The 24,696-nt window shown below is 46.4% G+C and overlaps 1 protein-coding gene across 2 annotated transcripts in view; it reads right to left on the bottom strand.

Annotated features, from left to right (window-relative positions):
* PTPN14 (protein tyrosine phosphatase, non-receptor type 14) overlaps positions 1-24,696 on the bottom strand; it is a 188,884-nt gene that overhangs the window by 21,526 nt on the left and 142,662 nt on the right. For both annotated transcript variants that reach the window (XM_018060733.1, XM_018060734.1), the window contains exons 6-13: positions 20,818-20,888; positions 19,771-19,858; positions 16,084-16,172; positions 12,730-12,817; positions 11,879-11,961; positions 8,750-8,807; positions 5,327-5,405; positions 1,730-3,213 (exon numbers count right to left, since the gene is read on the bottom strand). In XM_018060733.1, the coding sequence (XP_017916222.1) occupies positions 1,730-3,213; positions 5,327-5,405; positions 8,750-8,807; positions 11,879-11,961; positions 12,730-12,817; positions 16,084-16,172; positions 19,771-19,858; positions 20,818-20,888 (2,040 nt within the window). The remainder of the gene's footprint in view (positions 1-1,729; positions 3,214-5,326; positions 5,406-8,749; positions 8,808-11,878; positions 11,962-12,729; positions 12,818-16,083; positions 16,173-19,770; positions 19,859-20,817; positions 20,889-24,696) is intronic.

Below are 24,696 nucleotides of genomic sequence, written 5' to 3'. Positions count from 1 at the left end.
ACATGTGGATAAACAGTGAAGAAAGGCTTTGTTTTTGCTCTGTGATAATGCATGAAGCTCTATATGAGGAATCAGTGCTGTAAGTATCAGCTACAGGCTTTTGTTTAATACAGGTAACAAGAGGATGAATATGACCAAAGTGAGGCTAGGCAATCATGTAGGTGGCAATAAACAGCCAGTCAGCAAGGGAAATAACAAGGCCAAATGGTTGGGCTGATGAGTTCTTGACACTGAGTTGTGTGAAAGGGGCCAGCCCAGAAGTGCTGAAACTCCCTTTCTACCAATGATTACTTTTCCCAAACGTGGAAAGTTCTCCCCCAGGCACCCACCCCGCACTTCATTCCATCCCCAAGCTAAACGGTTTTATTTGCCACAGGCACGAGCACGTCTTTCACAACTTCCCTCCAGGTTTGCGAAAAGTGGAAAAACTTATGCCTGTACCAAATTCCTAGCAATACTCCGTGGATGGCTAAAACCGTGAGGCTGAGAATGTTCTTGAGGTTTGTCTCAAGCCGGAACATTGCTATGGATTAGATTCCTAAACCTAGGGACTTGGCTTTCTTAAAACTTTGGCTCTTTACTATTCTTTACAAGTTGATTCCCACTGCAGAACTGGGGAGACTTATACATGAAGTACGTCTGATGAATTCCTCAAAGCAAAATGTAAGTTACAACTGTGCTGGAGTTCCTAAAATAAGCGCTGGCTACCTTATGACCCAGATGTGGTACATGCAGAGAAGTCAATCTGGGTTTGAGTAGTTATAATGAAAGGATTTTCTTTTTTAAGGGAGTGAACATCTCCAGGATAAACAGCAATGGTATTATAAAACATTTTGTAAAGTAGCAACTACAATCCAGCAATTTTCTCATTAGTAAGATGTAATTCACTTTGTTGCTCTAGATGTCCAACTATTACTGCATACTTTTGCTCCGGCAACATAACTAACCTTCCAGAGGAAACATACTGAAGAAGTGTGACTTATGTCTAATATTAGGCATTGTCAAATGTTACACGTGTGTGCGTGAGTGTATGAAGATGCCTGTGTGAGTTCTTGATAGAGTAAGCTCACTGGTGAATTCAAGCTCAACTGCACGCTTCTGAGTTTATTGTAATTTTTCATAGATTTGTGCTGACCATCTACTGAAAGAAGATCTGAAACTGAAACTGGACACACCAAGGTCAACACTGATGAGCAATCCTGACATCCAGATCTACACAGAAAGCTGTGCTTGGAAGGGAGGCTGCTCTTTTAAAATCTAACTGGGGAAGAACTGCTTTCCCCAGAGAAAACCAAAATGCCAGGAGATGGAGGAAGGTGAGCTCCTGGCAGCTCAGGCAATGGGAAATCTGACCCTGAATATATACATCAAAATGCTGGCTTAGACACTGATCTCAATACCACATACCTGTAAGATCCTAACTTTGTCATAGCACTCTGCCCCACGCAGGCCTATGAGAAGCCATGGACGAGAATGGAAGGAGCAAAAGGCAAAGTTTTGTGAAACGAAACCCTACCTGTTTAAAAGCAAGTGACTTTTAAATTCTATCACATGTTTAAATCCTCCCATATTCCCTGATAAGCCTCACGCTTTCTTCAATGCCCAGAGGAGGGAGGTGTGTCTGAATCATCAAAAAGGAGCAGAGAGGGTGCTCCGGGGTGGAGGTCGGGGGGGACCAGCCCCTTTAACCGTCCCTTCAAAGATGCCCCCAGGAGAGGTGGCCACTTACCCGAATCATCATCTCTCTCTCTATAATGCTGTCCTCCAGGGAGAACATTTCAGACACAGGTCTCTCCTTGACAGGCTCTTTCTTGACCCGCTCCTTCACGCTCGTCAGGTCAGGCTCCGAGATGGATGGCCCGAGAGAGGCCCCGTTGACCGCCAGCTGGTCGGCCCGGGAGACGCTGATGGCCTTGGCGGGCCCGTGCCGCAGCAGCCTGGCCCGGGCCACGGCAGGAGGCAGGCACGCCTGGTCCTGCCGCAGCGCCCCGTTGCTCACGCTTTTCCGGGGCCCGGGGTACTCGGGTGGGGGCTTGTTTGGAATCCGGGCCAAGGCGGCCTGTAGCTGGGTGCTGTACTCCACCTTCTCCCGGAGCACAGGGATCTGGGGCACCGGGTCGGGAGCCTCCTCCTCCTCCTCCTCGCTCTCGCTGCTGTGGATCAGCATGGTGGCATCCGAGAGAGTCTTCTTGTGGTGATACTGGGGGAGCTGGGGGACCTCGTGGCTGCCGGGGCCCTCCTCGGGAGGCCCCGGCTCCCGCAGGGTGTTGCGGCGGGCCGTGGGGATGTTGAGCGACTTCAGGGTCATGGCTTGCATGCCCCTCACCATGCTGCTCATCGCCTCCAGGCTGTGACGCTTGTGCACTGCACCGTGGTGCTTGGTGGCCGTGAGGGGCTCGCTCACCTCCTGGAGGGACTGGTGCACCACCGGAGAGCTGTCCTCCTGGAAGGTCTTCACGGACAGCTGAACCTTTCGGGTCACCAGGTCGGGGCTGCTGCCGCTGACGTACTTGTGGCGGTGGCTGGCGAGGTCCGGTGTGCTGGTGGCCGGCCGGGGCCGTGGGTAGGGGGGCGGCGGCCGGAAGAGATAGTTTTTGAGTACGTGGGCTGCGTTGTAGCTATGGGCGCCCTGCAGCTGCATGTTGGCCAGCTCCGGCGTACTCACCGTGTGTGAGATGGCGCTGGGCCCCCCCGGCTTGCTCGGCACCGTGGGATTCGTGGGGTTGAGCTGGTCCGACGGGCTGACCAGTTTGTTCGCGTAGCCCCCCTGGGGCCCGTAGGGGATCGTGTACGGGTGCCTCTCCCGCATCTCGGGCTGGCTGTACACCAGGTCCTCCGGCTGGTTGTAGGCGTGGGTGTTGATGATGTTGAGGTTTCGCAGGGACTGGCTCTGGCTGTCCGTGTGCACGACGCCCCTCTTCATCTGCCGCATGACCGTCTCGTAATCGGGCGTGGGCCGGTAGGATGGTACGATGATGGCACTGTGCCGGTGGCTGGGGATGTAGTCCGCCCGCATGATGTCACTCCCAGGGATGCTGAGGTTGGAGGAGACGGGAGAAGCCTGGATGAAGCTTTGGGAGCAGCTGAGGGAGTTGATACTGTGAACGCTACACACGCTGCCGCCGTTGGTGACGGTGCCATTTAAATAACTTAAGTCCAGGCTGTTGTGTGAGTTGCAATACAAGGCTTCTTCATTCCCATGGAAGATGCTGTCTGCAAGAAGTCAAACAGAGGCCCATGAACCTCCACGCCATCCTGCTTCCATCGAGTTGGTCCTCACACTCATGGGGGTAATTTTTAACTCACAGAAGTCATAAAAAGGGAAATCCCAAGGTCTCCACCCACATATTCCATAGAAAAACCCAGCAATTTCTTGGGCAAGATGCCAAGATACTGAAAGGGTATTTTAAAGCACACTATAAAGAAAAAGTGAATCTAAACAAATGAAGCTCGGTACATATGGAACTGTTGTCAGCTGGGTTAAGTTCTTGATTTGGCCTGAGTTTTCAAATCAGGTACCAACAACGGTCCTCACACTGGAAGACCGGTCCCTCTTGTGCAGGGCTTAATGACAGAACTGGATATTTGGGCCAGGAAGTGAAGAACTTTGAGTTCTTGGAGCTGATCTTCCTGACTGCAATGGAAAAACTCCCTGTATCTAAGGGACTGCCGAGCATCAATCAAGACACAAGGCAAGTAACAAAGTCAGGATGTCAGCAAACATGGCTACTTCATTATGATCACCAGGGGAAGGCAAAAGAAGACTCAGGAGTGTAATTTTAGCCACTGCCTAAAACCCGCCTCTAGACTTGGTTTCATCACCAAGGTCAATTTCACATTAAAATTATTAATACTTTAAACAGGTACCTAAAGAGATAAAAGACAGTGAAAGACAGGGAGGCCTGGCATGCTACTGTCTATGGTCACAAAGAGTTAGACACGACTTAGTGACTGAACAACAGCAATAACAAAGAGAATAGAAAGCAGATTTCTAAAGTCAGGACCATTCTACGCATCCAGTGTTCCTTTCACACACACACACACACACACACACACACACACACACACACACACACACACACACACACACACACACCCTTGGGAGGCAAGCTCTTACAAACACATTTTTCTGTGGGCAAAATATATTCGTTTGTACACTATAGATTTAAGCATGAGCAGAGTAGAGGAATTCAAAGGCAGAAAAGGTTAAAAAACAGAAAAGGTGGCTGAAAATACTCGGCTGCCTAAAGAGGAGAGGTGGGAACAGAGACAAAATGAAATGATAGAGGCAAGGAAAACTAGAGAGAGAGAACACTGCATTTATCCACCTCTAATGGGGTTTGGTGCCTTCCCATAAAAGCAGGGTAACTTTTGCTAGTCTGCTCATAAACAGTCATGTTTTATTAAATTACGTTATCTTGATGATCTTAGTTTCCAGGCTTGCACTTTGACAGTGCAAGAGCTAGCATACAATAACCCAGAAATGAATTATCCTTTACCCCACTGTCAACATCCAGTGTTTAATCCCATTCGTTTTCTAAGATGCAGTTACTGAAATGATCACGGAGCACCGGCTCCAGAGTTAAGACACTGATTTTCATATCCAAGCTCCTCCAATACCCTTTCTGTATCCCAATTTCTACAGCAAATGGAAATAACGACATCAACAGTACCTATCTCCTTCGTTTATTTTGAGGATGAAATGAGACAATGAAGTGCAAGTACTTAGAACAGTGCTTAAGGAAAAGAATTGCTCTATAAATGCTCATCACTAGACCATTATTGAAATGGGTTTTTTTTTTTCCCCACACATTTTGCAGGGCAGTGTTTAGAGGGACAAGGAACTAAAGAGCTTAACGAGTTCACTGAGAAAGAGACTGGGGGAGAGGTGGCAAATGAGAGCTAAAATGAGGGGCTGAGATTATGTGTGTGTTTCTTTCAATTATTCTGGACGCCTGTGTTCTCTGTCACCATGAAAATCTGGCTGACTGTTACAAGCTCTCTGACCCTGGCAAGGAAGGTGAAGACTCTTCCGTTGGGCTTAGCTGTCACTCTCTTCTCTAACCCACTTTTGAGGATGAGGAGGAAGAGAAAGGAACTCGCCTTCTGTCTTCCCCCAACTCCTTCCGCACGCAATTCTGGGGAAGTTTTCGTCTCAGGGGTAAATGGTATTCCGTGACTCTCACAAATCCCAAACTGCTGCCATTCAGATCATGACAAAGTTAAAATAAAGGTATCGCTGTCACCTAAAACAAAATAATCTCAGCACTGATCCCCAGTACTCAAATTCAGGTCTTAAGAAGGGACAACAGCAAGCCAGCGTTACCTTGAGAAGTGTGTGTTTCCGAGTAGTGTTCGCCACACTGGACGTGCATGGGAGGCAGGATGTAGGGCTGCTGCCGGGGCTGAAACAGAGAACACAGCACAGGTGGGAGGTCCCGTACCGAAACACTCACGAGTGCCAGCCCGAGCACACGACGGGCCCCACTCCTCATCCCTGCAACAAGACGTGCAAGGGATTCTCTGCCCTCCTCCCTCAGCCCACCCTCTTCTGAGCATCTGCACCCTCATCTCATCACCAAGCCTTGGACTGGAGACACACAAAGCGGGGAATGGGGATGCTGGTTCAAGGTGAGAAAGAGGCTGCAATCGGCATGAAGGCACTTCATTATAGCCTATTTTCTAACACCCTTGCAAAGTTCCCACTGCCATTTTTCAAAGGAATAACTCAGAACATGCATATTATTATGTTCCACCTAAAACATAATGAGAGTCAAGGGGAAGCCTGTTTCCTTCTATTCAAAACTGGGTCCCTCTTAAAGCCACAAGCTTCTGTCTATCGGCATAGCTGTACCTGTGGCCCAAGTTCCATTGCCACAACAACCTCTAATAGGGGTGAGGGAGTGTTAAGCTGGGCCCACTTGCAACCGTATATAATCTGAAATGAGGACCCATAACAGTAAGTTTGCAATTCCCAAGATCACTTACTGACACTCCCCCATTGCAGAACCAAATGTGGAAAGGTCTTGCAGAGAACCTTGCAGGTGCAATCATCTCCCCTTTCAATGAAGACTCATTGCCATAAGACTCAAACATGGCCATTTACACTCAATCTGAATAACTGCGTGTTGCAGAAGAGGGTAAAACTCTTAGAGAAAACACCAAAATGCTTAGACAGTTTTGCCATTTGGGGAGCCAACAAAGGAAATATAATTAGTTGCTAATGTGGTCTAGAGGAAGTCATTTAATCTCAGTAGGTCTCAGCTTCCTGTCAATCAAATCAGTCTTCTCCTTCGAACATTATCCATTTTATTTAGATATTGGGGTTCCAAGTAAAAATGGAGGACACGACTGAGTGACTTCTCTTTCACTTTTCACTTTCATGCGCTGGAGAAGGAAATGGCAACCCACTTCAGTGTTCTTGCCTGGAGAATCCCAGGGACGGGGGAGCCTGGTGGGCTGCCGTCTCTGGGGTCGCACAGAGTCGGACATGACTGAAGCGACTTAGCAACAGCAGCAGCAAGTAAAAATGTGTTTGAAGAAAGAGTTGTAATGCTAAAAAAATAAACTTTAAGCTTGTAAACCACCAAACCGGATGGTCTCTTACATTTCTATTTGATTATCTTTAAATTTGTCTTATAGACATTGGTTTAAATATTACTGCTTTGGGACAGAAGTTGAGATCAAGCCAAAAAACCATACAAAGCCAGCAGGGGTCACACTTTCTCAGTATCCCTAGACTGAAGAACACTTGGCAGTATGAAGCTGGGTTGATACTCATCTACTATTTCCTTTTCTGCAAATAATGTTTATGTATCAAAAGAGCACATAAAGAAGATATAATGACCAGAAATCCAAAAATTAGGGATAATCAGAGGAGAAGAAATAAAAATTGAAACCAATTTAATACAGTAGTTAAGGGTATCAGTTCTTCTAAACATTCCCAAATCTCTCTTTGGCTGGTTTTTGATGAGCAGTTTAAAAATATTTTTCCTCTTTTTGTTGACACCTAATTCAACTCATTTTTTTCCATGACTGGATAGCCAGTTTTCAAGTCAACAACAACAACAAAAAAAGCCAGTGGGGAAGGATTCATACAAGAGAATAGAAATACACAGCAAGGCAAAGTTGGCTCATCCTGCCTTCTCTTGCTTTAATTTTTTTGAAAAGAAAAATCCTACAAGCAAGTAACTGTTTATGAACCGACATAAGTGTATAAGCAATACAAGTGAGAAGTAATAATAGCAATCTTCCAAATACCATTTCAGGATTGTATTATTTGTTCTATCTCTTTATATATTTCAGTGTATTATTCTGTTTCTTTCCAGATCTGCTAAGACAACAGCAAATTTGATGCCACAATATAGGAACCAGAGGAGCAAGAGAAAAACAACCGCCCGGAACCCTGGTTATCAGCTAGGAAACCCAAAGGCGACAACGTTATCTGGCTTTACTCTCACTCATCCCAAGGAACGCTTGCTGACACGGTTTAATCCTAAAGGGCAGAGGAAAGGGAGAAGCCAGGAACCTGGCTTCCTGCAGATTATCTGCGTCCGAATGAAACAGGAAAGCCTCTGCATCTTCTCCAGATAATCAGGATACGATCAAATCACAAGATAGCCCTGAAACACTCTGCTTCCCCTGGCTTTTCATGGACACAAGTGAACATTTATCTCACTAGTAAAGACCTGTGGACTCTAAGGAAGGGAAAAGGGAAATAATAGCAACAAAGGAGAAGACTAAAGAGAACAGTGCCAGGAGGAAATCCGTTGCTGCTTCAGGGGAGAAGCCCAAAGCAACTCATTACATCTCCAAGGACTTTCTGTGAGAGATCGTGCATTGACACAGAGAATTAATTGTATTTACATGGGTTCTCAGGAATTATTACGTGATGATAAGATGTCCAAACTCTAGAATTCTAAGAATTCATGTGAACGCATTTTCCAGGAAAAAAAAAAATTTCCTTAAACAGTTCCTTTTAAATGACAGGTTAAAGATGTCCTATAGGATATATATCATGTATAAAGAAAAATTTTATTCTCCCATCAATTCAAAGGAACTCTTCACCTACAGACATTTAAAGGTCATGTGTTTATTTTGATTTTGTGTAAAATAAATAATTACCTAGAATAAGTTATTTCCTTATTCACATGAGTTGTTTCCTTATTCATATGAGGAGAGCAGTTTTTTGTGCGTTTTTTTTTTTAAGGCTAACAGTAGGTAGAAAAGTACCTCAACTCAAATTCTGTTGACCTTAAAATTAGAAAATTAACTAACCTTAATTTTCTTCCCCACTAAATATTCTACCTGAGAGCATCAACTAGACTCCTTCAATATTCCGTTCAAGTGGTCATTTTCTGACTAGTTTATTAAACTGTCTATGGCAGTGAATACAAAAGAATTTGCAGAGATTGTAACTGATGACATGTCTAAATGGGCAAAAATCAGGACCAGTGATAAAGCAAGTGGGAAAAAAAAAACCCACACACAGTAAGGTGCATGCTGAAGGCCTAAGACCTCGTCGGCCTGGAATAAGACTCCCAGGGGTGACCCTGGGGTCACATTTAGAGAAGTGATGGGCCATGGGTGTGCACATCCCACCTGCAGAGCAGAATGATGTCCTGCTGCGCTCTCACCAGATTTCACCTGGTCATGATGCCCTGGCCACCCCTCCCCTCAAAATTAACCACAGAAGGACACGTGAATCCCAGCAGCCAGAGGACTTGATAACTGAAGATGTCATACATACCAGGGAGGACCGGCTCCAGGTGGGCTGGCGTCTGATAGGGGGTGGAGAATTGGATTGTCTATATGAAAAGTTGAAAAAAATGAGGATGGTTATTCTTATTTACCATGTATAAGATGAGCTGATAGATGAGAGAGGGAGAAAAGGGGAAAGCAGACAAAATGGGTTAAGAATTACAGTAGAACAGGGACTTCCCTGGTGGTACAGTGGATAAGAACCCGCCTCCCAGTGCAGGAGACACAGGTTCAATCCCTGGTCCAGGAAGATTCCACATGCCAAGGAGCAACAATGGTAGCACACCACAGCTACAGAGCCCTGGCTTTGGAGCCCTTGGGCCACAGCTACGGAGCCCTGGCTTTGGAGCCCTCGGGCCACAGCTACGGAGCCCTGGCTTTGGAGCCCTCGCTTTGGAGCCCTCAGGCCACAGCTACCGAGCCCTGGCTTTGGAGCCCTGGCTTTGGAGCCCTCGGGCCACAGCTATGGAGCCCCGGCTTTGGAGCCCTCGGGCCACAGCTACGGAGCCCTCGCTTTGGAGCCCTGGCTTTGGAGCCCTCGGGCCACAGCTACGGAGCCCTGGCTTTGGAGCCCTGGCTTTGGAGCCCTCGGGCCACAGCTACGGAGCCCGCGCACCTGGAGCCTGGGCTCTGCAAAAAGAGGAGCCGCCACAACAGAAGTGTGTGCGCGGCAATGAAGAGCAGCCCCCAGTTGCCGCAGGTAGAGAAAGCCTGAGGGCAGCAAAGAAGATCCAGCTGACCTACATATCAAATAAATAAGAACTATGGTAAAACAAAAACATTTTCTATATCTGGTTGGTGAAGCCAAGACAATTTTAATTTCCTTTTTTCCTCTTGTTTTATTTGCAAAATGTTTGGAATAAATGATATTTTATAATGTTTTACAAAGTAATATGAAAAGAATGAGGCTTCTTTCTAAAGATGAATTACAAGGGAAATAAAAATCAATGACCATCTTTTAGAGGTCAGAGAACAGAGACCTCTGGGGAAGGATACTGCTCAGATGATGCTGATTTCATAAACTCCAAAGAGCTATCCCAAGCCTTCATGTAGCCCACGGTGAGACTCTGAAACTGCATACAGAGTTCACTGTCTATGTAGGGGATGAGGGTGTTTTTAGAGAGTCCCAGTTTTCATCAGATATGAGAATAGGAACCTCCCACACCTGGTTAGGAAGAAGAAAGGAATGGTTATTACAGAAGTACGAAGGAGGACAGAGTTTCCTTAATTTTCCGTCTAATAGGTGATGCTCACTTGTATAAGAAGAAAAGGACACAAAAGAAATACAAATACTCAGAAAGTTTTATAATAAAGCCACTTGCTAAGATATGGTTGAACAAGAAGACTACAATGATATTTACTCCTCAAAATAGTTTTCTTCTTAAACCCACCCTATGGAAGGAAGTCAACTATAGAATTCTTGTTAATTCAAAGACATCTCAACAAATAAAAGGCAGTAGCAGAAAATTGCAAAGATGTGACCTATAGGGAATCTGTTCAAAAGAATGGTGTGTGTGTGTGTGAGCATGCAAAGGAATGGTTTGTATGTGCAAAAGAATGGTGTGTGTGTGTATGTGCAAAAGAATGGTGTGTGTGTGTGTGCGCAAAAGAATGGTGTGCGTGTGCATAAAAGAATGGTGTGTGTGTGCAAAAGAATGGGCTGTGTGTGTATGCACATGTGCAAAAGAATGGTATGTGTGTGTGTGTGCGCACGTGTGCACAAGAATGGGGTTTGTGTGTGCGCACGAGAGCATGTGTATGCACACATGCTTTCATAACACAGACACGGCTGTTTAAATTGCTGCTCCTGAATCAATGCTCTTCTGTTTACTTTTGCAAACTCTGTTTGCAGACCTGATAGAGTCATCCTCGATATCCAAGGAGGAGTGGTTCCAGGACCCCCTCTGATACCAAAATCCACCTATGCTTCTGTGTAAAACGGCATAGGATTTGCATATAACCAATGCACATCCTCCCACATACTTTAAATCATCCCAGGCTACTCATAATACTTAATATAATGTAAACAGCTGCCAGTACAAAGGAAATTCAAGCTTTGCTTTTTGGAACTTTCTGGAATTTTTAAAAAATATTTTGATCCACAGTTGGTTGACTCCACGGATGTGAAACCACAGATAGAGAGGGCTGACTGATTGTACTATCAAATATACTTTCAGACTCCAAGAGTGACCAGTGGCAGAGACTGGCTGAGAAGAGTCTCCATCACGTAGGGAAAAAAATTAGCCAGGACCTGATCCTCCAGTTTTAAAGCAGTGCCTTCTACAGCAGGATCTGCTCTAGGACAGCGTTTTCACCCTCTTGGCTGTGTCCACTGGGGAAGCAGGAAAGCAGTTCTTCTCTGGCATTTACATCCCTGAAGTTCTTTGAAACAAAATTAAGCACCTTGGGCGCCCCAACTGCTGAGGTACTCTGCTGAGGAATGTCTTTTGAAGGCAACCAGAGGAAATTCAACGATAGCATGTGCCAGACACACTCTATCCAAGGTCAGGTCACGGTTAAGTTCTCTCATCAGACTCTCTTTATCATCCCCATTTCCAAATTAAATTGAAAACACACACATGGATTTGTGACATCTATTAGTGTCTTCCAAGTCTTCCTCTAATTACCCTGGCCTCTCATTTACAGGCGGGTGACTTGACCCAGAAGCACATGCAGGGTTAGCCAACTGTGTGAGTGCCACGGGGCTGAGGATGACAGCAGCTTCTTCTCTTTCAAGTTGGCTCATCACTCTGCTACACGCTTCTGAACACACACTACATCTGACACGAAGGGGCGCCCTGGCAAATTGGGAACCGCTCGGCTCCTCCAAACTCATGGCGGAGGTTGGAAAGGCACTGATGTTGGCCACTCCGTCCAGGAAGTCAAGCATTCACAGTCAATTTGCAAATTATTTTCCCCCTAGGCATATAGGCGATACCAGACGGTCTTCATCATTAAAGCTCTCTCCCTCCCGCCTGGCTTCAGCTTGCCCCTTTAGCTTCTACAAGGAATGAGGCGAAAGAGTGAGCTGAAAAGGTGATCTACAACATTCCGAAAGCATAAGAATTTAAGCTGGAACGAGCCATCCAGGGAGCAGGTGGATGAAATGTTTACTTACTCGGTGCAGATTTTGTTTTGCTTGTAAAATTTGTGCCGCGTAGCAAACAGTCGAGATATGTACTTGGCATTTTCGATATCCTCCTTGGAAAAGAAGAAATGGTGAAAAAATAAACATTTGTTTGTATATGCATTTTATTACGATTCCTCTCGTCAGGGACACGTCCCTTCCTCCCTTCACGTCAGGCACAAAATAGCCGCCTGAGCCACAACCCAACATGCTGAAATTCAGCGGCGGTCATGTTGATGAAGCCCACCCAAGGATGTTAGATGATACTGCCTGCTAGAGAATCCCTTATGTCCATGAGTTACACTGGTGATCTGGCGTGTCTTTACATCATGCCAAACCAAGTGCTCTGCAAATCAATAAATGAATCGAGGCAGAGTGTGGCATGGATATCTAGCGTCATTGAGTTCGAGGCAGAGAGGTGTGTGAACTGCCTTGGTTCCCAAGGAGGCATTCAAGGCAATCACCAGTTTGCTTCAGATCAGCCTTGGGCTGTGATGGCAAAGAAAATCCAAATAAGCCAACGAAAGAAAATACCACGCCATATCATCAGAGCTGACTAGTGAAGGGCATGCCAGACATTGCGATCCAGCACAAATAAGGCCGGTGGAGGAACGCAAAGCCTGGAGTGAAACTCAGCTTGGAACCCTGGCATTGTGAGCATCAGGTCACCAACACCCCTTGGAAATGAGCGATGGCAGCACTGGGCGCATAATGGGAAGTTATGGGTCTGATAGACTATTCATTCTCTCATGACGTGGAGACCAAGGAAAGCAAATTAGGAGCTGAGAAGTCAGGCCGCAAGCTGCCTGCAGGATCATGCCTTCATTGTCTGTTTTGTTTACCGTGTGAAAGAGGGCGGTCTCCTCTTTGTTGACGAGCTCCACCAGGATAGTCGACTTGTTGTGGGTGATGTTTCCCATGTCATTCCACCTGCACAGAAGAAATCCCACAGTGTTTGCCCAAAGACTTTCCAGACATTTATGACACCACAGGAGGGTCATCTGCTACTGAGCCTCACTTTACAAATTATGGTTTAGCTGTATTTTTAAAAGCTAAACGTTTCTTCCTTCAAAGCAGAAATGGAAATAAAAGGCAATATTCATCTACTTAAACAGCTACACACCATCTCAACGTTGTTGTTTGATAAAGTACACTTTCCCTTATGAGCTAGGAGAAAAATATGCAAGAGATTTCTGCTGCCTGGTTTTTCATATTTCCAGACGAACAAAGTCTTTCCCCCGAACCCCATTTTCAATGCTGGGAGAGCAGGTCATTTAAAAGTCATGTGCAGAGTTCCCAGGAGGTCCAATGATTAGGAGTTCAGCCTTTCACTGCTGTGTGCCCTGGATCACCCCTGGTTGGGAACTAAGACCCCACAAGTCACACTGGACAGCAAAATAATAATAATAAATTGTGTATTTTTAGGAACCTAGGCTGAAGAATTCACGCAGATTCTGTGTTGCAATGTACACTACAGATTTGATTATGCCACTTAGAAAAAATGCTGAGGGAATGTTCAGTGTGCCTACATTTTTGTGATCTAAACACACACAGAGACAAATTTCCTTCCCTTTCCTCATGGAGATCTGACCTAAAATGAGATACACAGAGAGAACCACCAGACAAGGGAAGGTAAAGTTCCCGCTTCTCATTCTATTTAGAGCCAGTTTCTAATCATCTCTTACACTACCTGCCCTTCAGTCTGCTCCCCAACCTATAATTCCCTGCCCATTGCCTTTTCCTCTCCATCCTGCTTTTTTTTTTTTTAACTTAAAAAAATTTTTTTTGACCACATTGTGGCAGAATGAGGGATCTTAGTCCCACAACCATGGCTCCAACTCACACCCCCTGTAGTAGAAGTTCAGAGTCTTAACCGCTGGACTGCCATGGAAGTCCCTTTCCATCCTGCGTTTGCTCATTGCACTCCCATCTCTGCCTGCATGATTCCTTTAAGACTCAGAAGCGGCCACCTTCTCCAGGCAGCCTTTCCTCATTCCCAATCACCTACATGCCAGGAAGAAGCTGGGTGTAGTCATTTACCAGTCACCACATTGTATTACAGTGGTTTATGTCTGTGATCAGATTCCTAACTAAACCAAACTCAGCCATAGGTCTCGCGCCCTGGGCAGAGATTCTGCTTGCTTTATCTCTGTATTCCATGGGCTGAGTACATCTGGAATAGACCATACGCCAGATCTTGCTGAAATAATGAAAAGTAATGATGTTGCCTCCTATCTGTATAAAGGTCAGTTCTTTTATCAGGTCTCTAGGTAGACAAGTTTCCCACTTTGGAGATGAGGCAATTCAGGTCAAAGGGGAGGAATTACCCTTATCCACTTTTATGCATTGGAGAAGGAAATGGCAACCCCCTCCAGTGTTCTTGCCTGGAGAATCCCAGGGACAAGGGAGCCCAGTGGGCTGCTGTCTCTGGGGTCGCACAGAGTTGGACACGACTGAAGTGACTTAACAGCAGCAGCAGCAGCAACCTTCCTTATCAGCATGAGTTCTATCGATCCCCTTTAGGTTTTCCTCCAATCACCCTTCTATTACACCAATGTCATCTGTGTTTATATACATCTACAGGTACTCTGCAAGCTGTCTGCTAATAGCTCCATAAGATCACATCTACATGGCCTCACAGCTACATGCTCCTTACTGAGGGTCTTGAAAGAGAAAAGATATTTGATATTCTCTGGCTCCATTCCCTCAAATCAATGGCCAAAATTCTGGATCCACTCCTCACGCCACCATATGACTTCACCTTTAGTGGCACAGTTAACAGGACACTATAGCAGCAGTAAATTCACATCTCATAAGGGTTATCAAGGCACATGCTAAAGGAAGTGGGCTGGAAGCAGTTCCCAGGGAAACTGAACAAAGCCTGTGAGGGGCCTATTATGGTCAGTGAACTTTCAAACTGCTCTTTTCGATTTAATCCAGAGCCCCAGAATGCAAAATCTATCTGCTTCTCTTCTCTGGACTCAAGCACTGATTTAGCCACAGAGAACTGTGTGGGACAAAAGGCCTGCGTAGCTTTACCTGGGCATAGAGATGTATAGCTCCAACTCTGCCCATATTTATATATTTTGCTCAATTCGTTGCAGGTATGTGAGTCCTGCAACATGTCCCAAAGTCAAAAACATGTCCAAAAATCAAAAAGCTTATTTTGTAGCCCCAACACACTCTCTCTCCACTCTCCTTCAATAATGTCTCTATTCAAAGAGCAAAAGAAAACAAATGGGCGAAAATAATGGCAGGGTGGGGACCTAGGAAAGCAAAAGCCAATTAGGAAGCTTTTAATGGGAAAATTTTCTCAAAATGACCTGCAATAACTGATGATCCAACAAGTACACGGCTGGCCAAGAATTTACGTCCAGAAGGTGGACCATGCTCTACCTCTAAGAGCCATCTTTGATCTTCCTAGGACATGCAGCTCTGCCTATCAGATGCACATGCAGGAAAGCTGCTTTTCCTGTAAATAATAGGCCACACTGCCCTCATAAATTAAAGCAAGCATGCAGTTTTTCGGATTTTGACACTAGCATGGGACCTGTGGGCATCAATACAAGGCAAGCTCATGGACCTGTAATGCAGGGGACACCCTGTCACTTCCCTATGCTGTTTCCACTCCTGTTAAATGGAAAAGAAGGCTGAAGGATCAAAGTAATAAAAAAGGACCAAGGTCTTTTCATTAATGATAGCAAATATTGATTTTTCAAAACACACTTTCACAAAGAGCCCTTTCTTTAATAGAAAAATTAGTTTGCGCCTTTATAGCACATGGCATTAGGCAAAGGGCACGCTGGGCAATGGATGGAAGCCAGGTTGGATTTAATGACTGATCATGGGTAATGACTGGTCATGGGTAATCTGGGCAAAGGTGATCCTGCAGGAGCCTCATGCCTAAAGAGCCCATTTCTAACCAGACTCACAGAATTTGGTTCCACGCTTCTGGCTCAGTGGGGGTTCAACTATGCACTTCTTGGAGTCAGTGGGAAGAAAGAACATTCTCCATCCCCCGCCCCCAAACAAACCCCCAGGGAAAGTGAGAGGAATTTCTTCATAACCACTTAAACCCTGCAGAGGGGGCTGATCAACTCTTATCCACAGTCTGGCTCTTAACTCATCCGTATAACTTTCATACTCCATGTGGTTTGTGAGAGCACCTCCAGGGGAAAAAGGAAAAAGGAGACTACCTGTAGATTACTGCTTGTCTTCCAATTCTGTTCCTCACGAAAATCCCCATAAAGAAAATGCCCAGGTGCACACTGTTTCCGTGATTGTCCTGCACAAGATCAACAAGAGATCGTCGTGATGAAAACCATCCCAGCGGTCAGGCAGCCTCCTCTTGGGGACCACACCCCGTTTCTCGCCCACACGGGGAATGAATCACAGACAGCGTCAGGGCAACAAGGCGATCTGAAGGCAGGCACACTGCTCGCTGCACCTCCTAAGAGACTACACAGATATGTTTTCTTCTTTTATTTCAATTTGTCACATTTCCTGTTTAAGAAAGAATTTTAGGATTTTTCTCAGATTGGCTGGCAGTTAAGATCTCTTTCATGTGCATCTATTGATATCTTTTTTAACCCTAGTATTTGCGGTTTTTTTAAATCAAAATTGCACGTGCCTACATTTTGATTATACATCCATACTGTATATGTGCAATTACACAGGCACATAATTTGAAGAATCTAATATTCTTTAGATCTTGTTTAAAGCAGCCAGCAGCAGACCCAGCCCCACCATTTCCTCTCCTTTAAAGGCATCCGCTTCTACCATTTAAAGCCCTAGAGTGTGTCTTTTTGCATCCACCACGCTTGGCCTTCCAATTTAGAACCTCGTGTTCCTCAGTTCTGGGATATTTTCTCAAATTACTACCTTCTGTTTCCCCCGTTCACTCTTTTCAGAACTCCCATTATTCAGATGCTGAACATCTGGGCTGGCCCTCCAATTTTATCTCCTGCCGCCCACGTTCTATAACTTTGGGTTTTGGGGGGAAATTTTTCTTTCTCTTCTAACCTATCCATTAAGTTTACCATTCCAATATCGTATTGTAAATTTCTAAGAGTTTCTATTTTCTAAATGTTCTCTTTTAAAAGCAATCTATTCCTTCAATGAGGTAATACATAATATATATATAAATACCTATACATATATATGTAAAGTCCCTGAAGCTCACAGTGTGAGGGATGGTGGAATCCTTCACCCTGCAGAATCTCTGCCTCTTTCGGGATGCTTCATTCTCAATGCTCTGTTTTTCCTATTGGGGCAACCCTGGGAGGGGTGTATGATTGGGTATGTATTCACACTCCAGAGTGGGAGGCTAAACACTGGCTGGGACCCTTGTGAGCACAGGACGGGCACGTGGACTGTAAGCTTCACTGCTGGGCAATCCGCTGGGCCCTGTCTGGGAGAGGCCAGGGGTCTTGTCTTCAGTCCTGTCTGTTGGTCCACTCAGGTGCCTCCAACCTCCTGCCTGGGAAAGCATAACCCAGCTTCCAGTGTTCTTGAGAGCAGAGCAGGAGCAGGACTCAGCATCCAGTGAGCAAACTGTCACCCAGTCCCCTGCTTTCACTTGGGAGGCATCCTCTTTGTGGAGTAAGGGGAGAGACACGTCCAACTCAGCCCAAGAAAGAAAAAATAAACCCCTACCTTCCTCGGAATACCCATTTAAGACACAAAGACCCCCTTCTCAAGGACCTCTTCTCAACCCGCCTCCCCAAAACTTTCCATTAACGTAGGACTCTTCTCACAGAGAGAGAGAAAGGGAAAGACAACTGCCGATGGCAAAAGCTGAGCGAGAAAGAACTAGGGGGTAGGGAGAGGGCCTCAGTAATTACAAGGGGTTAAAAGGTACGTTACATGATTAAAAAAAAAAAAAGAATCTATGCGGGAAAGGAAGACGGGCAAAGTAGAGATGGGAAGAAAAAGGAAAATTCGGTGGAAAGACTTCCCTGGGGACGCTGCCAGGAGGTGGGTGCAGAGGTCGAGGAGGATGCAGGCGGACGCAGGAGGAGCAGGCCATCAGCGTGGGACAATGAAGAAACATGGACCAGACCCCCGTTAGAACAGCACACGCAGCTAGGACTGAGGCTCCAGACCCCGTGTGACCCATTCCAGAAGCTCCCTCCCCCCATGCCTACCTGCTCCGACAGTACAGGAGCCCACGGAGGCTGCAGACACCCGTGTTTGTGGAGGGCAAGGGAAGACCTGTCAGGAAATGCACTGGTATTCCTGCTCCCTAATCTTGAAAAATTTTTTGAGAAATCACTTATGGGGGGAAAAAGACCCCACACTAAACTTAAACGGTCCTCCCTGGGACATATCCATAACATATGTTTGAAACCTTCCTTGGTCAAGAAGGACCCAACCAGCCCAGAGGGACTCTGTCACCATGGGCAGGCTGCCCTTGGTGCTTTTTCACTTACAGCTGGCTGCATCACAGCCCCCATGGGTACTACCACCCTGCCCCTCATCCTTGGGCCACTAGGAATCATGTGGTCTGTAGGTGGTCACCTGAATCATGAACAGATATGCAGTGGGGGAGGAAAAAAGACAGCAGCCCAGCGGAGTTACGCCCACGGGCTGTGAGTCAGCCGAGCCCGTCTGCCCACTCGGAGTAGCTCTGGTAGCTCCCTGTACTTTTCCCACTAAAGGACAGACTCAAAAATGCATCCGAACCCAGCACAGCAGATTTTAACGCCGTCTCCACTGCCTCTGTTTCCCACAGTTCAGAATGACTAAAAACCACACAAGCAAAGGACCCCCACGACCAAACCTCCAACTTCCAGGGCCCGAGAAGTCGGTTTTCTAGAAGTGGAGAAAAGTTTACTCTGATTTTCCAAAATATCATGACTATATATGGGCTGCTGAAATGTAAGTGGGATGCAGATGGCTTCATAAGGCATTATTGCAAGGAAAATGGATTACAACCCTATGAAGGGCAGCTATTAGAGAAGCAAAAGAAAATTAAACAAATCTAAAAAAGAGTCATTTAGCCTTTTTTGCAAGCTGCGGCCACCCTGCTCGATTCTACTTGATACACATGGGCAGTTCTCATTAAGGCAAATTGCAAACGTGCAACGGAGGGGGAACAGAACGCTTATAAAACAGCCAGTGGAGCCAGTTTGGAGTGAAATGTTTACGCTGAAATTGCAGGCGTCTCCCAAATTGCTGAAATGTGCCAGTTGCTTTAGGTTTCTGATAAAACTCCATCTTTGGTAAAGTGGGTCAGCAGAGAGAAGAAAATGAGTTTGGATGATGGACTCTGCTGTATAGATGACCTTGCACCATGACCCCACCACCACACCCTCACTTCAGGAGGTGAATCTGCTGCAAAGGGTGGGATGTGCTTATAACCATTTCCTACACATACTTTCCAGAAAACACCAAAGGGGCTGGAAATCCACAACAGAGTCTCTCTAGAGCCATAGAAATAAAGTATGATTGTATCCAGGAAATGTTTCATTCTTCCTCACAAACAGTTATCCCTGCATTAGCCCCAAGAAGAGAAAATAAAAGGCTAGGGAGGAAAACTGCCAGGGAGGGTCTGTATTAAGGCACACGTGACATTTGCTACGTGTCCTGCTGTAACGTCGGCTGTGACCTTGATAACTTCTCAGCACCAGATGGGCTGGTGTTGGTACTCACTCAGAACACTGTCTTACAATTGAGATAGTCTGCTGAGAACTGTGGAAAGCTTCAAAATCTCTCCATTAACAGAAAAGGGTTTGCTTTCACTAAAGTATATTGGACTTGCTAACTAATGCCACGTAGAAATGAGAAAGCCAAGCCTTCTGGTTCTCTGCTCTCAAACAACACTGGTTTTCCAAATGCCTGTGCTGTTCTGAGACAGCTGAAGCAAGGACAGGGAATGCTACCTTCACAGGGAAGATCTCCTGTCCAAATCCATCCAAACGTTCCACCTCGTTGATGTACATAAGCTCGGCTTCTGCTGGCAGGATTCCACTAAAACCAAAAGAGCATCAAAGGAGGAAACGGTTAAGGGCAATAAAATCAGTGGAAGGCCCGACCCTCCTGGTGGCAAATTCCAGAACCGTGGCTTTAGTTCTGAGAAAAGCCATTATCACCCAACTGTGGGCACGGTGCATTGCTAAGTAATTCATTAACATTTCCCCCAGTAATCTTTCACTCAACAGGGAATAATAAGAGGAAGGCAAAGCATTTAATTGAGAGCCCCAGCCCTATGAACATGGATTATCCAGAAGTCCTGGTGAATAATGCTGACCATTGGGGGGGGGGGGGGGGGTTTGAAAAAAAAAATTTTTCTCCAACCTGGGAAAAATATCTCCACTGTTAAGAAAAAAAGAAGGAAGAAAGGAAAAAGATTATGAGGATGACAATTTGGGAGCCAAGTAACCAAGTTAACAGAGTCCAGGACCGCTGCACACATCCTCTGAGGTTGGAAGTGGTGGTGGTTTAGTTGGAAGGGAAGCTGTTTATTTTCTATTCATCCCAAAGAGCTCTAAGCAGCCCTGAGCAAGCTCTCAGTGACGACCTGAATCTCACCATTTTTCTACCTGACCTTGACTTTCCCACCCAAAGTAGCTCTTAAGGTCTACACTCAGCACAGGCAGCCCCAGGCTTCCCAAGTCCAGCAGCAGAGTTTTAGGAAGGTCACAGAGAGGAATTCCTCTGGCCAACAGCTCCACATCAGCGTGGGTCTACCGGTGTCAAAGAACAGGGGAAAGGGGGGATGGCGGGGGGAGAAAGGAAAAAAAAAAGGAAGAGAAAAAAAGAAAGGGGAGTAGGGGCAGGGAGCACAGTTTTCCAGTCTGCATGCACTCTCAGAACACAGCTGAGTCTCTTGCTACAAGGAACAGAACTGCGCGGACTCAAGCCGCAGGCTGCGGGCTGGGGGCCACCACCTCCTGTCTCAGACAGGACAGCAGGCAGCCCTGCCTCACCTGTGGGCTTTGCGCTCCTGGGCCACCTTCTGCGTCAGTTCCTCCAGAACAGCTTCTTCCAGGGCCAAGTCCTGTCAAAATGGAAAGCAGTTCAGGTCCCTTGCGATTTTGCTCTAAGCCTTGAACATGCTCCTTTTTTCTAAAAGATATCCCTGACCTGCCTCACTTCCTCAACCTCCCTTTACTCCTCTGCAATTCCTTTTTCTTTTAAAGTTAATTTTTTACTGGAGTAGAGTGGCCTTACAATGTTGTGTTAGTTTCTACTGGACAGCAAAGCAGATCAGCTTTAAAGTGTTAAAGTGGTAGTCATTCAGTCGTGTCTGACTCTTGGTGGTCCATGGACTGCAGCCCGCCAGGCTCCTCTGTCCATAGGGTTTCCCAGGCAAGAATACTGGAGTGGGTAGCCATTCCCTTCTCCAGGGGATCTTCCCAACCCAGGGATCGAACCTGGGTCTCCTGCATTGCAAGCGGATTCTTTACCATCTGAGCTACCATCAGCTTTATGTATACAGATCCCCTGGAGAAGGCAATGGCACCCCACTCCAGGACTCTTGCCTGGAAAATCCCACGGATGGAGGAGCCTGGTAGGCTGCAGTCCATGGGGTCGCTACGAGCTGGACACGACTGAGTGACTTCACTTTCACTTTTCACTTTCATGCACTGGAGGAGGAAATGGCAACCCACTCCAGTGTTCTTGCCTGGAGAACCCCAGGGACGGTGGAGACTGGTGGGCTGTGGGAGACAGACTGGTGGTCTATGGGGTCGCACAGAATCGGACACAACTAAAGCGACTTCGCAGCAGCAACAGCAGCAACAGCAGCAGCAGCATACAGATGCCCCCTCTTGTTTGGATTTTCATCCCACTGAGGTCACCACTGAGCATGAGCAAAGGTCCTTGTGCTATGCAACAGGTTCTCGCTAGTTATCTGCTTCACACACTGTAGTGTGTATATGTTAATCCCAATCTCCCAATTCATCCCACCCCCTTCTCCCTGCTTGGTGTCCATGTATGTGTTCTCTACGTCTATGTCTCTCTTTCTGTTTTGCTCCTTTTATTCCTTTGAATTAAAGGTTGTCATTTTTAGAACAGAGGTTTGTGTTCACTTTTGTAACAGGGCTCTGCATTATAACTTAGGCTACTCCAAGGCATATTTGGAGATGCCACTTAAACTCTGGAGGGCCTAAGAATAGCTCTTTTTCATTTTGCTTCTTCTTCCCTATCTGCCTGGTTTGGACTCCACACTCCCAATGCAGGGGCCATGGGTCTGACCCCTACTTGGGGAACTACGATCCTGCATGCCACCTGGCACGGCAAAAAAAAAAAAAAAAAAAAGCTTTGTAAGTGCCTATACATTTTTAACAAAAATGTGAGGATATACAGGCAAATGAGTTTCCAGGCCATCATCTCCTCAAAGATTGAGCCCAGGAAGGGACAGTGCCTGACCTTCTTATCCACTGGCTGAATCCCAGCAAACTAATTCAGAGCCACTTTAGGCAAAGCAGGCTCATTCAGAGGCTACTTGGCAGGGCCTTGGGAGCGAAAGAGGCCACGATAGCTAAACTACCTCAAGGGAGTCCGGAAGATAACAGCTGGGGAGCTAACCAGCTGGCGTCTCGACCAGATAAACCCCAGGCCCTTGGGAGTAGAGTCAACTGGACACAGGGCTTCTCAACTCCCCTTCTAGGACAGTGTGAGTATTTACAGAGCTTGTTAAACACCTACTGGGAAAGTGAGATGGAGTCTGGAGGCATAAATCCAAGGCGGGGAGACCAGCTGGTTCCTGAGACACTGACCAGCATGGTGATTCTAAAGCTTATCCTGTGGGTGGCTCCAGCCAGGAACCCTGCTGTCTTTGCCCTTCCTAGGCAGCAACCTGGAAAGTTCTATCCTCCTCTGAGCCCCAGTGGAGGGCTGTGTGAGCTGTGTGTCCCAGGGAGGTCCTCTGAGGCTCATCACAGCCACTTGGGGGTGGGGGCGGGGTGTGAGGCGGTGAGGGCTGATGCTTTCAAACCATCCAAAATGCCTCATTCCCTTGGTTGTAAAATATCAGGTACATAAAGATTACCTCCACTTCAGCCACTTTTCATGAAACACTATCCCCAAGAAGGTACATCTCAAAACTGTAAGAAACATCCCATCTCAAATGATGAAATTGTAAAAAAAAAAAAAAAAAAGAATGTTTTTAAAGTTGGAAAATGCTAGCATAGCTCTATATTGGAAATTCTTAGAGCTCTGCAGATGGTCCTGAGATACCTTAGAGAAGACTGAGGGAATTACTGGCAGCTCTTATTTTTCATAGGTGAGCTGTTTCATTTGCTGTTGTCTGTTTAGCCACCCACTTGAAGCAACTCAAGTCCATGTTAGGAAATAAAGCTTGACGTTTTCAGTTTTACGCTGTGGGATCACAAAGATGCTACGTGGCTTAGAAATCTAGCTCTGCATATACATCTGGCTACCGAGGACCAGGGATAACTCGATATTAATTTTGAAAAGCCAATAAAAGGCGTGGCACAATAGGATAAAATAAAGCTGAGTGAAGATCAAAAAGTGCTCTAGTAAACCGCTGTCTCCGATTCTCTGAAAGAAGAAAAAGTCCAAAGGGACCCTCCACTATTGTACTCAACCCTACCAGCTCCATCTGCGTCCAGGCCTCCCTGAGGCATGCGGCCCCGCCACTGGGCCGGGCCAGAGCGGCTGAGCTGGGATGAAAAATGGGGGGGAACGAGCCTGCACACAGCTGCACACCTGGGGAGCGCCCTGTGTACTTAACTTTGTTCTTTTGCTCAGCCGCAGAAATGCCATTTGACAAATTTCAGTGGCTTTATGAGATCAAACACAGCCATTCATCCCCGGTTCCCTCCCCCACCAAAGGAATGCATTCTTCCCTTTGAAAGCACTAGTGGAACCCAGCAGAAAGTGTACAACCTGCCATGGCTCCCCACCGCCTGCTCAATCAGGTCACCACCTGGGCCTGGCATTCAGACCGCGCTTCAGGGCGACCCAGACGTCCCTTCAGACCTCTTCTCTCAAGAGTTTGTAACCTCAGGCCAACTATTCCCAACACAAACCGCTTTCACATCTCACCCTGACGTCTTTGAGGTCCATTACACCTCCCACTCTCTGGACAAGGCTTCCATGTTCGCCCCGGCAGGACAGAAGCCTTTCCCATTCTGGAACTATATCTTCGGCCCTTTGTGCCTCTCCCGTAGCCCTTACCAGAATCTGCCTACTGTCTTCCTTACATTTTGTTATTGCTGCTGTTTAGCCACTCATTCGTGTCAGCTCTTTGCAACTCCATGGACTGCAGCCCACCAGGCTCCTCCATCCATGGGGTTTCCCAGGCAAGAATACTGGAGTGGGTTGCCATTTCCTTCTCCAGGGGATCTTTCTAACTCAGGGATTGACCTCGTATTCCCTGACAGGTAGGTGGATTCTTTACCACTGTGTCACCTGGGAAGCCCTGTCTTTCTTACACAGTTGTTTGGATACTCATCTTACCCTTTATCCTTGTCTCCCTCCTACTAGAAATGACGGAGACAAGTTCAGCAAGCTGCAAGCCTCCACATCACCTCCATGGCCCATCTCAGGGCTCTGAATGATACCTGCTCACAAACTCTCTGCATACAGTAGGTGACCAATGAGTGTCGAGTGAGCTGAACCAAATACACAACATGTCAGTTTCATATTGCCAAATGAGATTGTCTTGTTTTTGTTTAAGGTTTTTTAAAAAATGTTATCGGGTTACAGTTGATTTACAGTGTTGTGTTAGTTTCAGCTGTACAGCAAAGTGAATCAGTTATACATATACATATTGGTTGGTGGTTTAGTCACCAAGTCCTGTCCAATGCTTTGCAACCCTGTGGACTGTGGCCTACCAG

Source organism: Capra hircus, chromosome 16 (assembly GCF_001704415.2).
Source record: "Capra hircus breed San Clemente chromosome 16, ASM170441v1, whole genome shotgun sequence".
NCBI lineage: Eukaryota > Metazoa > Chordata > Mammalia > Artiodactyla > Bovidae > Capra > Capra hircus.
This window is presented reverse-complemented; position numbering and strand designations above follow the sequence as displayed.